The 12,334-nt window shown below is 44.0% G+C and overlaps 1 protein-coding gene across 1 annotated transcript in view; it reads right to left on the bottom strand.

Moving 5' to 3' along the window:
* MAPK1 (mitogen-activated protein kinase 1) overlaps positions 1-9,994 on the bottom strand; it is a 40,652-nt gene extending 30,658 nt beyond the window's left edge. The window contains exon 1 of the mRNA XM_068412214.1: positions 9,650-9,994. Within this exon, the coding sequence (XP_068268315.1) occupies positions 9,650-9,792 (143 nt within the window). The 5' untranslated portion in view covers positions 9,793-9,994. The remainder of the gene's footprint in view (positions 1-9,649) is intronic.
* Between the last annotated feature and the right edge of the window lie 2,340 nt (positions 9,995-12,334).

Genomic DNA, 12,334 nt, shown 5'->3' with positions numbered 1-12,334 from the left:
CTCCTAGTATTTTGAAAACAAATAGCTAGTCATGCAAAATGGAGCCTGTTAAATAAATTACTTTCGCCAGCTCAGTCAATTCATAATCCCGGGTGTGGCAGACCAGATGATTTGTGTTTTGTTAGCACCTACTAAGCAGAACTATGAAGAGCAGCAATTCTAGAACTACACCTTAACATTAGTATTAGAAAAATATTAGCTATTTCACCCCAGGTTCTGTATTGTTTGGCTAAAGATGTCATTTAACTTCATGGTGTTTTGATCAATCTTAGTTGTTCGAAAAAACTGATCACTTTCTCAATCTCTTATAATATGACTTTTTCTTTCTATACCTTTAGCTGTGAAGCACTGTGACTTCATCATATATGCCTATTCTACATTACGCCACTTCAGTTCAAGTTGGTCTTCAGAAAACAGACAACTCTACATCTTATTGTTTTGTCTGCTTCTTGCCTTTCCACTTATCCTCCCCATTTTAGAGGTTTACAGGTTCTCCACTGCCAATATTTCCCTTGATAGCATCTATGCCAAATTTAACATTTAAGCAAACTTCACTGTTACGTTTGAAGGCCCTTTGGCTATCTGCGAAACAAACCCCTCATTCCAAAAGCAACCATTGCTTTTGCTAAGATATTATATTGAATATCACTATCTTTCTTCTCTCTATATAAACTTAAAGACAATACCTGTGGGAATCAATTTCAGGGTAAAATTAAGAGCTTGACATCTGAGACAACCTAAGGACTCAGTGAATTAAAACGAGTGGTTGTGGTTCACTCTCCTTTTTGTGCCTGACAACCCTGCCCCTTTCTCACTTTTTTGGTTGGAGCAGTAGCTTTCTTTGTGACCGTGCAGAGAACTGAAGTAGCTCCAAGTCAAAGCAGCTTATGAACAGCAACAGTACAGAAGTCTTTACCTGTGTATTCCTATTCCCTTCCCATGTCAGCTCTGGCACTCACAGGGTTTTGCACTAGTCACATCAACTTACCACCTTTAAATTTTATTTTACTTTTTACGAAGTAACTTTTCAGCTAAATCAGTTTTCCAACACAGCTAACTCTACAGCTGTGTAAGCACCAGCACAAGAGCGGAGGCAGGAATGACATGACCCGAGGCACGGGAGGAAAGGCTGCCCCTTTAGAAGCAGCACAGCCCAGTATCAGCACAAGTCAGTCATGGAAACCACAGCTTAAGTGCCTAGGCCCGACTGTCATGAAAGCTAAACCTCCACACGTGAGCTGATGAAGCGCTGACTTCCTCCTCCCAGGCTTATGGCTTCCCAAGAGGCAACAAAAAGCCACCAAGACAGCGACAGCAGGTCAGTCACATAACCAGTGCTCCTCCAGAGCCTGGGAAACAACCACTGCCACCACCCTGACAGCAGAGCAGGCACCGTAACTGTGTGCAGGAGATATTTCCCCTTTCCTAGAGAGAAGGGAGAGCACTACCCGAGCGCTGAGAGTGGTAACGGCATTAACAAATCCCCCAATGTGGTTTACTCTTTTGTCTAATAAGGTTCTACTTTGACTTATATCCCAAATACTCCTCCTAAAATCAGCTTCAGAAAAAGGAAAAAACACAAGATCCAGACAATTACTATATTTTTCAGGAATTAGTTTATTTAATTGATTCTACACGACATAAATCTTCAGAAGAGATCGCTCACGGTATTTCACTCCAACAGAAAACAAAGAAAGAAATAAATCACTGAACAAAATCATTCAAGCATATTTAGAAGCAGAGGTTTTCCTAAACCTGTAGAAACATCAGTGCAAAGTGAAAACCATCACCAAACACTAGAGAATGCAAGCTCGTTGCTACTGTCCACTCTGCCATGGTTAGTTCAGTATTCTACTTGAAAAACAAAACAAAAAAAACAAACCACTAGCACCGAGTGTGCATCTCACCGCTATCAGAAGTTACTTCCCTTCAGGATCAGCTTACAAGGCATTTTTTGCATGTTTTTTTCCATCTCTTTAAAAAGACATGCCAACAGTAAACCCTAGCCCCTCAATATATTAACAGTTTTGTGTTTTCTTCAGACAGAGTATCAGCATTAAGACATGGTGGCTACTGTAACTAAAAGATATTTCACAATTATGAAACACTCAGAAAAAATCCAATATAAAAGTCAGCCTGAATGTCATTTGGGGTTCTCTGCACCATCCAAATCCCAATAAAACTGGGCAAATTCCAGACTGAAGCAGTTTGAGGAGTATTGATTTGCGGTGCTCAAATGACTTCAAGTTTTACTCAGGACACATCAGCAGTATTTCGTGGAGCAAACTGCCTTCCCTCCAAACAAGCGAGAAGGTACTGCAGTGACAGCTGCTAATTTTAAGGAAAACTGCAAAATGAAGTAATTGCATATTATAAACCGTAAGCCTAGTTGCAAGTTGCTGGTACTTAAAACATACCCACAACCCAGGCGAATTACTTTCTACGATGTAACAAAAACTCTCATTTGCATTCTAATCACCACAGAGTATTTCAGTATTTTATGAAAATTTTCTTAAAATACAAAAGAACTTCCAAGAGAAGAGATTTTCCCTCAGCTTCGGTTGTTGTGATTTTAGGTACTGCTAAACAAAACAGACAGTAAAAACACATGCACAGCTCCACTACAAACTGGACCATCATGGAAGACTCTGCCCAAATCCAATAGAAAAATATTTCTAGTCACCAGGAGGCTCCTGGGTGGAAGCCGGGGTGCAGTCCCTTCTGCAGGGGACACGAGGCTGCCCTGCGCCAGCTCTCGCCCAGCGGAAAGGGGTGGGGACAGGAATGCTCTCTGAAACAGAAACCAACCTACGGCACGCCGACAGAGTATGAGAAACCTCGTCTTGCCAAAGTATCTACCAAGATCTCATCAAATAACCCCATCTGAATTAATGACATTTATCACTACTTGGAACTTACTAATCGGCCTGGTCAAAGCTGATAATGAAGTAATGCATATCTGGCTTTTAACACACCTTGCAAAAAGATGAGTTTGAGAATAGCTTCTTTATATGCCCAAAAGTTGTAATAAAGCAAAGGAAAATAAGCTCCCTTCTGCTTGTGAATGACTCATTTTCAAACAACTCTCTTTAATAACTGACCTAACAATTAATACACAGATAAATCACCTGAAACAAACTACACATCGCTGCATTTCACATATACTATTAATTTAATCTACCTTACAACACAGTAAAAGAAAAGTTACACTCTAAAGTATGTTTATGGCTCCATATACTTCATTTGAGTGATTTGGAAATCAAAATCAAATACAATTGAAATCACTTAATAAAATGTTGTGGGGTTGGGGATTTTTTCCAGGCATTACTTGCCTCACTTTAAGTGCAAGTAAAAGTATTTTCTAGATTACCAGAACAACATCCAACTTCATCCTTCAGCAGCGCCTGCTCACAGAGATGAAGGCTAACCATGGACTGGGCTGCGTGATTAAGTGCGTAGCCAGCAGGTCAAGGAAAGGGATTACTGTTGCGAGGCCACATCTGGAATACTGCGTCCAGCTTTCCTCTCTCCCAGTACTGGAGCAAGTCCAGCAGAAAACCATTAGGGTGCACAGGGGGATGAAGGACATGACATACAAGAAAAAAATTGAGGGAACTGGGTTTGTATAGACTAGGAGTGGGGAAAAAAAGAGGGGGGGTGTGGAAAGCATCTAATTGCTGTTTTAAGTTACGTAAAGGGGGATTACAGATAAAACTGATCCAGACTGTTCTCAGAGGTAAGAGGTACAAAGGACAAGAGGCAGCGGTCGCAAATTGTGGCAAGGGAAACTCTCATGTTTTTAAAGGCAAAAGTTTCCCTAGGCAGTTGGTTAAACATTAGACCCAGAAGCTGCCCAGAGATGTTGTAGAATCTCCATCCCTGGAGATTTTGGAAATATTGAGTGGACAAGTTGAGCAACTTGATCTAATTTTGACATCAGCCCTGCTTTGAGTAGGAGGTTGGACTACATGACCTCAGGAAGTCTCTGTCAACCTACATGATTCTGTGAAACATTCCACAGCAAGACGTCATAAAATACTTTTATTAAATATCAAATTGATCAGTTAATTTCATTTCTAGATGACAGCTGAAAGCTATGACAAAGCATCAGCATAAAAAGCATTAAAAAAATTACTATGTTGGCGCAGTATTAGTTTTCAACTCAAGTTGAACCGTACACCTACTCAGTTGGTAAGTATTAACTCTTCTGGGGGCTGTAGATCCCCACTCCTAAACAAGGAGCTCACTGAACTAACAGAGCCTCGTGCCCTAGAAATACACATTTCTGGTCTCAAGGTACCGATAAATCCACCTGTGAAACTGGGGCATCTCTCATGTCTCTCTGGGGGAGTCTGACTTCTCGTATGTGACCTCCTGATAAAGTCTCCTCCTCAGTGGAGCAGCACATAGGATCTCTTCCCTCTAGCAAAATACCTATTTTTAAGAAACTTGCAGAAACTTTCCATCTTTAAGACTTCTACCATCCATCAGATGTGATGGAAGGCAGGCAACAGGTTCAAGAGCTGTATGTAAGGGTACAGGAGACAGACTGATGCAATGACACACAGGTACTGTGAACACAAAAGCCTTAATAAAGGATGCTTAATAAAAACCCCACAGGTTATCTCTATCTGTTTCTGTGGGCTGGACCACGCTATATTAAGAAAATGTGTATTTATTTACAAAATGCAAGTGTCCCTGAGGCACACTCGTAAGCTAGTATCCCATTACTTTGGGCAGACAGGAAAAGTTGCTACCTCTCATCTTCCACAAATCTTAAAGACAGCTCTGATGGGAACAGAGAGAGCGAGGAGCTGCTGTCCCATCCCCGATGCCTGCTGCACAGCTTGCCGACAACCTGTCGCATCACAGAGGAGAGCAGGAAAAGCAGCTCTAATTGCTCCTTGTGTTTCCACGTCAGGTTAAGCAAGTGCTAGTCAGGTTAAGCAAGTGCCAGAAGTCTGAGTGACTGAAGGGAAATGCTTACCTTGGCCTTCTCCCCAGAGGGAAGAAGCTGATAACTAGCCACCAATTACATTCCCTAATTCTCTACCCTGATCCTTGCACCAAGGAGGACCTATTAGGGTTGGCTAACTTGTATTAGCTCCCTGTTTTCCTTATTACACAGACCCCAACATGTCAATTACAAGGCACTGACACCCATACCCAGCCTGTGCTCCCTAAAAGCACATACAAGCAGAGCCATGAATCTCTATACTTGCCCTGTCATTACAGGGTACTTTCTCCAGGTCAATGCAATACTTAACAGAAAAAAAATTACAGGCTGTTTCTGATCTTTGCCACTAAGCAGTCCACCCCAGATCACCAATGTGACCCTCAGAGAGGGATGCAAACGCTACCTTTCCGTGTAATGTTGGACTGTCTCGAGAGAAAATGTTACACAACCATCAATCCCATCAAGTATTCTATTTTCATCTTTTAATATAAATACCTAAGCCTTGTAAATCATTCTATTCGTTATGTTTTTTTTCTGTTTCAATCCTCTTCATGCACATACTTCTCAGATTTCATTTTAAATGATCCATCTGCCAAAAGTAGGGGTCTTCCTTGAGACAGTGAAAAGCAGGAGAACTTTGAAAAAACTACTGCCAAATGTTTTAAATACTCTACTCAGTAGTACTTTAACGTTTATCTATTGACTACCTTAACTTCTAATATGACTCTTCTACAGCACATCAGTAACACAAAGACGTCTTTGTAACAACCCAGTCAAATTCAGGCCAAGAAATGCAAGATTTGAGCTTCAAGATTGTTTTCTTCTGACTGCATTCATGTTTATTATTTCTATGCAATTATTTGCAGCAGTGATAATACTTCACATTCACATAAGCCTGATGACAAAAAGGACTTCCAAAAAACAGAATATCCCTATCACATTCACGTTCACCATTTCTTTCCCGAAAGATGACTTGTTTTAAACTGTCAAGTGATCGTCCTTGCCAAATTACCACTGACATCTGGCTGAAGAACAATTCACACTGGAAATTTAAAGCTCAACACAATCACATTTTTATCGCTGTTTCAGTGTGTTTAAAGTATGGCCTGTTAACAGGTTGATTTTGGGTTTTTTGCAAAAAGAATAAAAAAAAAAAAACCCCACACACATTTGGGAAGGAGGAGACAATCTCAAAAACCTTTCACACTTCACTGTGTCTGAAAGGTAGTTCTGAAACTTCAGACTTGGTGTGAAAGTCAGTCCCAGCTGACTCTGAGGTTGATAATCCCCTGCACTGAAAGAAAGGGAAATCCACAAAAAGAATTTCCCACCAAAACCCCTCAAAAACTCTTCAGCAAAAGAGAAGTGGAAGAAAAAAAAATAAACACAACATTTCCATATATTTGGATAAATTAATTCAGAGTAACAAACATGACTGTATGACTAAATTGCTCAAAGAATGTCCTGCAGTCCTAGAAAGTGCTGAGGATTTTGGCTGAAACTTTGTTTGCACTGTGGTCATCCCTAGTTTCACATGCAGAAATACTGAAAACAAAAAAAAAAGGTTAGAAAGGGACACTGACATGGATATTCACTTATTAACCACTTCACCCCCAGCAACAAAATTTCTAAGATGGAAGCCTGTATCGAAGTATGACCGTTTTTGGTGGAGTTTAACTGGAGGACATTAAGATGGGGGTTTGCCTGGTAACATGCCTTTTCTGCTCACGAAGCTGAGAAAGTGCAACCACAACACAGCAGTAAATACACTGCTCTGATAAGTTCGTTTTTACTCAAAACCTGAATATGTTAAAAATGACTGCACTAGGGAAAAGAGTTAAATGCCTTTAAGGGTGCTCAAATCCAGATGAGAGAACATTCGCGTACAATCTATTCAGTCAACATCTTCCTCTGTTTCCTGTGCTGTTATTTTATGTTGTGATCAATATTTCTCAAACATTATTCTCTCTGCTGCAAAATCAAAATGGAAGACTGACGGTAACAGCACTATCCTGAGCATACTTCATTTGCCCTTTTATTCAGTAACATAATTAAAAGAATTTTATTGTTTTCAACTCCCTGATCCAGAAATATAAGAACTAGGAAAAACAAGGAAAAGAGTAAAGGATTTTAACAATTAAATCACTTGTTTTCCTTATAACAAGCCTTATGGCACAGTGCACTTGTAAATAACTAGCATCTCCCAGGTCGGACACGTTAGCTGTGAGTCTAAAACAAAACCATCAGCGGCTGCTCTGCTTTCCTTCATTAAAGTGTACAAATTTAAATGGATTTTGCAGTTGCGGGAAACATCTCCATCTGCACACTCATAGCTTGCCCTCTACCCCGCCCCCCAAGGGAGAAGCTTCTGCAGATCCTCGCCGCATTAGTAATCAAAGCAAGATAAGAAACACGTAGTATTAAACTGCATAACCTATACCTCCCTTGAGTGATAAGTAATCTTATTTAATCATAGTAGCTTGTATGTTAGGCACTACAATACGTTACAGTTGCTATGGCATTTAACAAGTGCATCCAACACTTTCCTTATCAAGTATACAATACAAACTGAGACTTTGCCCCCTGTCATTTCACACCCAAGGCAGAAGAGCAATAATTAAGAGCACAACATACCAAATTTAGTATCTCACATTAATAATTTCAGAGTAGAAAACACAGAAGCCAAGTGCATATTTCAACTGAACCAGAGATTTGGATTTTTTTGTTAGTAATTTTGTATAGCATTCATAGCAGACACAATGTATTAGAGTAAGTTTTAAAATAAAAGCTAACCTAAACAGTTTTGGAGAGGAAACAGTTTCAGTACAGAACTTAGTAACATACCATTTGGAGGGGCAGAAAGTGTCCCCGTTTCCCCTGTATCTGTTCACTAGCATAGCGATGCCAAAAAAGGGCATCAACTGCCATCGTACTGCTTCTTGTAATCTCTGATCTGTGGTGAAATATTTTAGCTTTAACACGTTCTCTGTTAAAACACACTTAACAGCCCATTGGCATGAACCGGACTACACACAGCATACATTTTGGAAGTACTATTCCCAACCACCTTCCTACATCAGACTGCAAATGTAAACCAGTGCAGTTAGTACCGAGATTATCTGCTCTGGTTTACTTGCCCTAGCTCAGATGATAAAGTACAGCATAATAAAATACAGCGTGTACCATAAGCTACATCAACAAGTTTTGGACTGGATATGTTGCTGTGATTTCTAACACTAAAACAATAACAAGGATATTTTTACACAGTAAACATGGTTTCTGATTAACATTTTGAAGGTTCTTCCCAACAGCAAAAACGTGAAGGCCACAACTCAAAACTTTGTAAGAGAGGCTCATCTCCCAGCTAAGTTCAGGCCTAGATGAAAGCTTTCACCCTGAAATACAGGATGACTTCATCTTAACAGGCCAGCAAAATTCAATGACTATATGCAAAACCCCATAGCTGTAAAAATCTGTAACATACAGCTGAAGGCTGTTAGGAGCCTTCACTGAGAAACGCACTAGTTTACAAAAGATTAAGCATCAGAGAGAGAAATTAATGCTGATAAAGCTTTCATGAAGTCAAAGCCTGTAAATCTCATTTAGTACCTCTGGTGAAAAAAAGATGCTGAAGAAACAGCAGCAGTGTTGGAAGAAAGTTGACAAAACGATAACAAAAAAAGTTTTTCATCTGTATCCCTTAAATTATTTCAGAAGGTTTTTTTTTTTTAACCTGTTTTACGAGTAGAAGATAGAATAAGAAATCCTAAGTAAGGTCACTGAGCATGTCAGATTTATAACCCAGTCACTAGATATACCATCACAGAGCATCATCCCAACTCATTTAAGATTGCTAAAAAAAACATCTCACACTCTCAGTCTGGTTAGCTTATATTTTCAGTATTTCATAGTATTTCATAGTTCACCTCGCTCTTTAAAACTGATATTAACCAAAGCAAATACACACGATCGCTTTTTAGTGAGACTTAGTATACATCTTCATTATACAAAATAACCAAGAGCTAGAAGGGCTGAGGAGAACTTTCGCCTGTATACATGTTAATTTAGGCACTAATCTGGCAGGCTACGCAGCACAGACAGCACGTCCTAAGAAGAGCCAGGTAGGGGCAGCAATTCGTACGCACAGATTCACTTTTTTTATCAACTGTGACCGCGGGGACACGCAACCAGGGGAGCGTTCGCAGGGGCACAAAGGGAATCCTGCCAGCAGGATTTTAGGACCTTTTCCCCTTTTTGAACGTCTGCAATCGCGCTACAGAGACGGAGAAATAAAGAGAGCAACTAACTCGAGAGGCAGGGACAAAAAATACTCAAGAAAATAAACGCACGACTGAAAGGAAACGAGACGTTCAGCTGCACCCATCGATGGAGGAATTTTGGGGCGGGGGGGGGGGGGGGAGCGGCAACAAGGGAGGGGAAGGGTGATGCCGGAGGGACAACCTCGGGAACACGAAGGGAAAAGCAGAGCTGAGGAGAGCGAGGCAGAGATGCTTGAGCCCCGGCTTCCCCTCCCCCGAGGGCAAGGCACGGGCCTCCCCCCCTGCAAGGGCGGGCCGGAGCCCGGGGCCGGGCCCCGGGGAGGCTGCGGCCGGGCAGGGCGGCGGGGAGGAAAGGAGGGAGTTGTTCAGGGCAAGGGCGCTGCCCCAGCCGGGCTCGGCAGCCGGCACTCACCACACCATGCCGTAGGCCCCCTCGCCGATGTAGGAGAGGTTGGTGTAGCGGGGCCCCACGTCGAACACTTGGCCCCGCACCATCTCCGGGCCCCCGGCGCTGGCAGAGCCGCCCGCAGCCCCGGCCCCCGACACCGCCGCCATGTTGTCCGTGCCGGGAACCGCGGTGACTGCGTGCGGGGGGGTGGAGGCGGGGGGAGGAGGAAGGAGGGGGGACGAGGAGAAGGATGCGGGAGGGAGGAAAAGAGGCGTCGCCCGCTCCGCCGCGCTCCGGAGCACCGGCCGCTGCCGCCGGCTCCCAGGCCCCGTCAGCGCCGACACCGCCGCGGCCGCTGTGAGGAGACGCCGCCGGCCGCGCGCGCGCGCATCGACCCGCGCCGGGGGGAGGGGAGGAGGGGTGGGGGCTCGCGCGGAGGGAGCGGCGGCGGCGAGGGGGCGGGGCCGGGCGGGGCGAGGGGGCGGGGTCGGGGGGGCGGGGCCGGGGACTGCGGTAACCGCAACCGCTGGGGAGGGGGCGCGCGGCGGGCGGGTCACGTGGTGGGCGCGCCGGCTCTGCGGGCGCGCGGCCGCCCGGCGCCATTAGAGGCGTCAGGTGACGGCGGGGCCCGGGCGGGAAATGGAGCCGGGCAGGGCCCGGGGTCGCGCCGCAGGACGGGCCCTGCCGGCAGCGGGCGGAGCGGGGCTGCCTGCGCGGCGCTGGGCCGGGCCCGAGGTTCTGGGGGAGCCCCGAGAGCAGGGCTGGCAGGCCCGGTGGCCTGCTGCAGGCCGCGCGTTGTGAGGGGCCGCGCTGGGCGCAGGGCGGGCGGCAGCGGGGCCGCTGCAGGCAGGGAAAGGGCTCTGCTTGTGTTTGAGGTGCTGGGCCGGGACCCGGGGGGGCTGTGCGCCGCCCTTGGCCGCGCTGCAGCCTTGTGCTGGCACAAAGCTGAATTACTGTGACAAGGGCGAGTTTATCTCTGACATTTCCTAACTTCGGGGCGTAGTTTTGCAACCTCTAGTTAGCATATTGTTTTTATATAGAATTACCTTTTCCTGTTAGTTGTTTCCCATATAAATGTCAATAAACTCAAGGCTTTGAACGGGAGGTGAAGATGTAGTTGATGGCTTGTTGATGGCTTGTATCACGCCACAGTCGCTCATTGCAACAGTGTCTGTTGTTTCTGTTTTCCTGCAAGGCTGAGTTTTCCTAAAACAGCTTTTGCTTGATCTGGAAGTTTGCAAAAGTTACGCGCAAGGATCTTAACATGGCTTCTGGCTTTTTTTTCCTGCAATTCTCTAATGATCTTCACCAAAAAGTATTTAACCCCTCATCTGAAATCCTATGGCTACTTGCTTTAACTACTTGTTGCCACAGCTGCTTGAGATGTGCTGTACCTTCTGTTCCTTTGAAGTGTTCAAATACACATCTTTCTACATCTTAGCCTGCCTGTGTCTCCACCTTTATACCCATCTCAGTCTGTCAGAAGAGCCTGGTGTGGCCCAATTACCCCTTGACTATCAAGCGTTTTTCTTACAAGCAGTTATTAATTTTGCATTCCTGTCTAACAGTGCTCAGCCAGAAGCTGTTACATGACAATTCAGTTGCTCTCAGGTTCTCACCAGTTGTACTTTGCCCTCTGCTTTCTTCCAACATTTCTCTCCCAGCTCTGCTCTCTCTTTCTGTTGACATCTCTGCTGACAATCCTGCTGCTTCATGTCTATCTTTGCCTTGAAGGCGTCCCTGCTGATGTACTCTGTCTTCCTTCTCGCACCTGCCAGAGGGTCATTTCTAGCATCCCACCTTCTGTCACTACTTGCTGCAAACCAGCTTCCTTTGCCATCGACTGAACAATTGCAGTTTTCTGTAGCTGCTTCCAAATGCTGTACAACCTCCTGATCACAACTTACTAACATCCCCCAAAGCATCGGGCTTGCTGTTTGACCAGAAGTCAAGAGGAAAGAGTTTCTGGTTTCATCTGCGCAGCCGGTTAGCCAAACTGCAGCCCAAGGACTCCCCTTTGACGCAGACCTACCCAGCAGAGCCTGGGCTTCAGATGCAGCCCCAGCCTAGTTTGATGGAGTGAAAGCTGTCGTGGATGACCGCCATAATCTAGTAAACTCCTCTCTGTGTTTAACAGACATTCAACTATACAGCTTGGTTTTCTATGTATTTGAGTGGGATAATGCTTCTGATGTATTTATTTTAACTTGTATATAATGTTTTCCTTTCCATGATGTGTTCTTCTGTGCTTTAGAAACACAGCATTATTTTTCTCAGAAATTTTAGACAGCAGTAAATGTGAATAAATGTTTAGATTTTCTGAAACCAAGTAAAATATTATTTAAAAGGTTCTCTTAACTCTAAAAATAAAATTATGCTTACAGTTCTGATTACATACATAAATAAATCTGTCATCAGCAAATGCAAAACAAATGATTATAGAGAATCTAGCTTAAACACAACCTGTCATAGCAAATTTAATTAAAAACTGGCGTGTATCTAGATTATTTTCTACCTTCACCAGGATGTGTCTGATCAAAAAGGAAACCAAGCAGGCAGACCAGGAAATTGTGAAAAGACTGTCACCTCCTTGGAGTGCTGTGTTCAAATATATGTCTAATCCAATTAAGCCCAAATCAGCGGTCAAAAGGCTATGGCATACTTTCCCAACAGTATCTCCCGTGACAGAACTTAGTGCATATATTTCAG

The sequence above is a fragment of the Nyctibius grandis genome, chromosome 14 (assembly GCF_013368605.1).
Source record: "Nyctibius grandis isolate bNycGra1 chromosome 14, bNycGra1.pri, whole genome shotgun sequence".
In the NCBI taxonomy this organism is placed as follows: Eukaryota; Metazoa; Chordata; class Aves; order Nyctibiiformes; family Nyctibiidae; genus Nyctibius; species Nyctibius grandis.
This window is presented reverse-complemented; position numbering and strand designations above follow the sequence as displayed.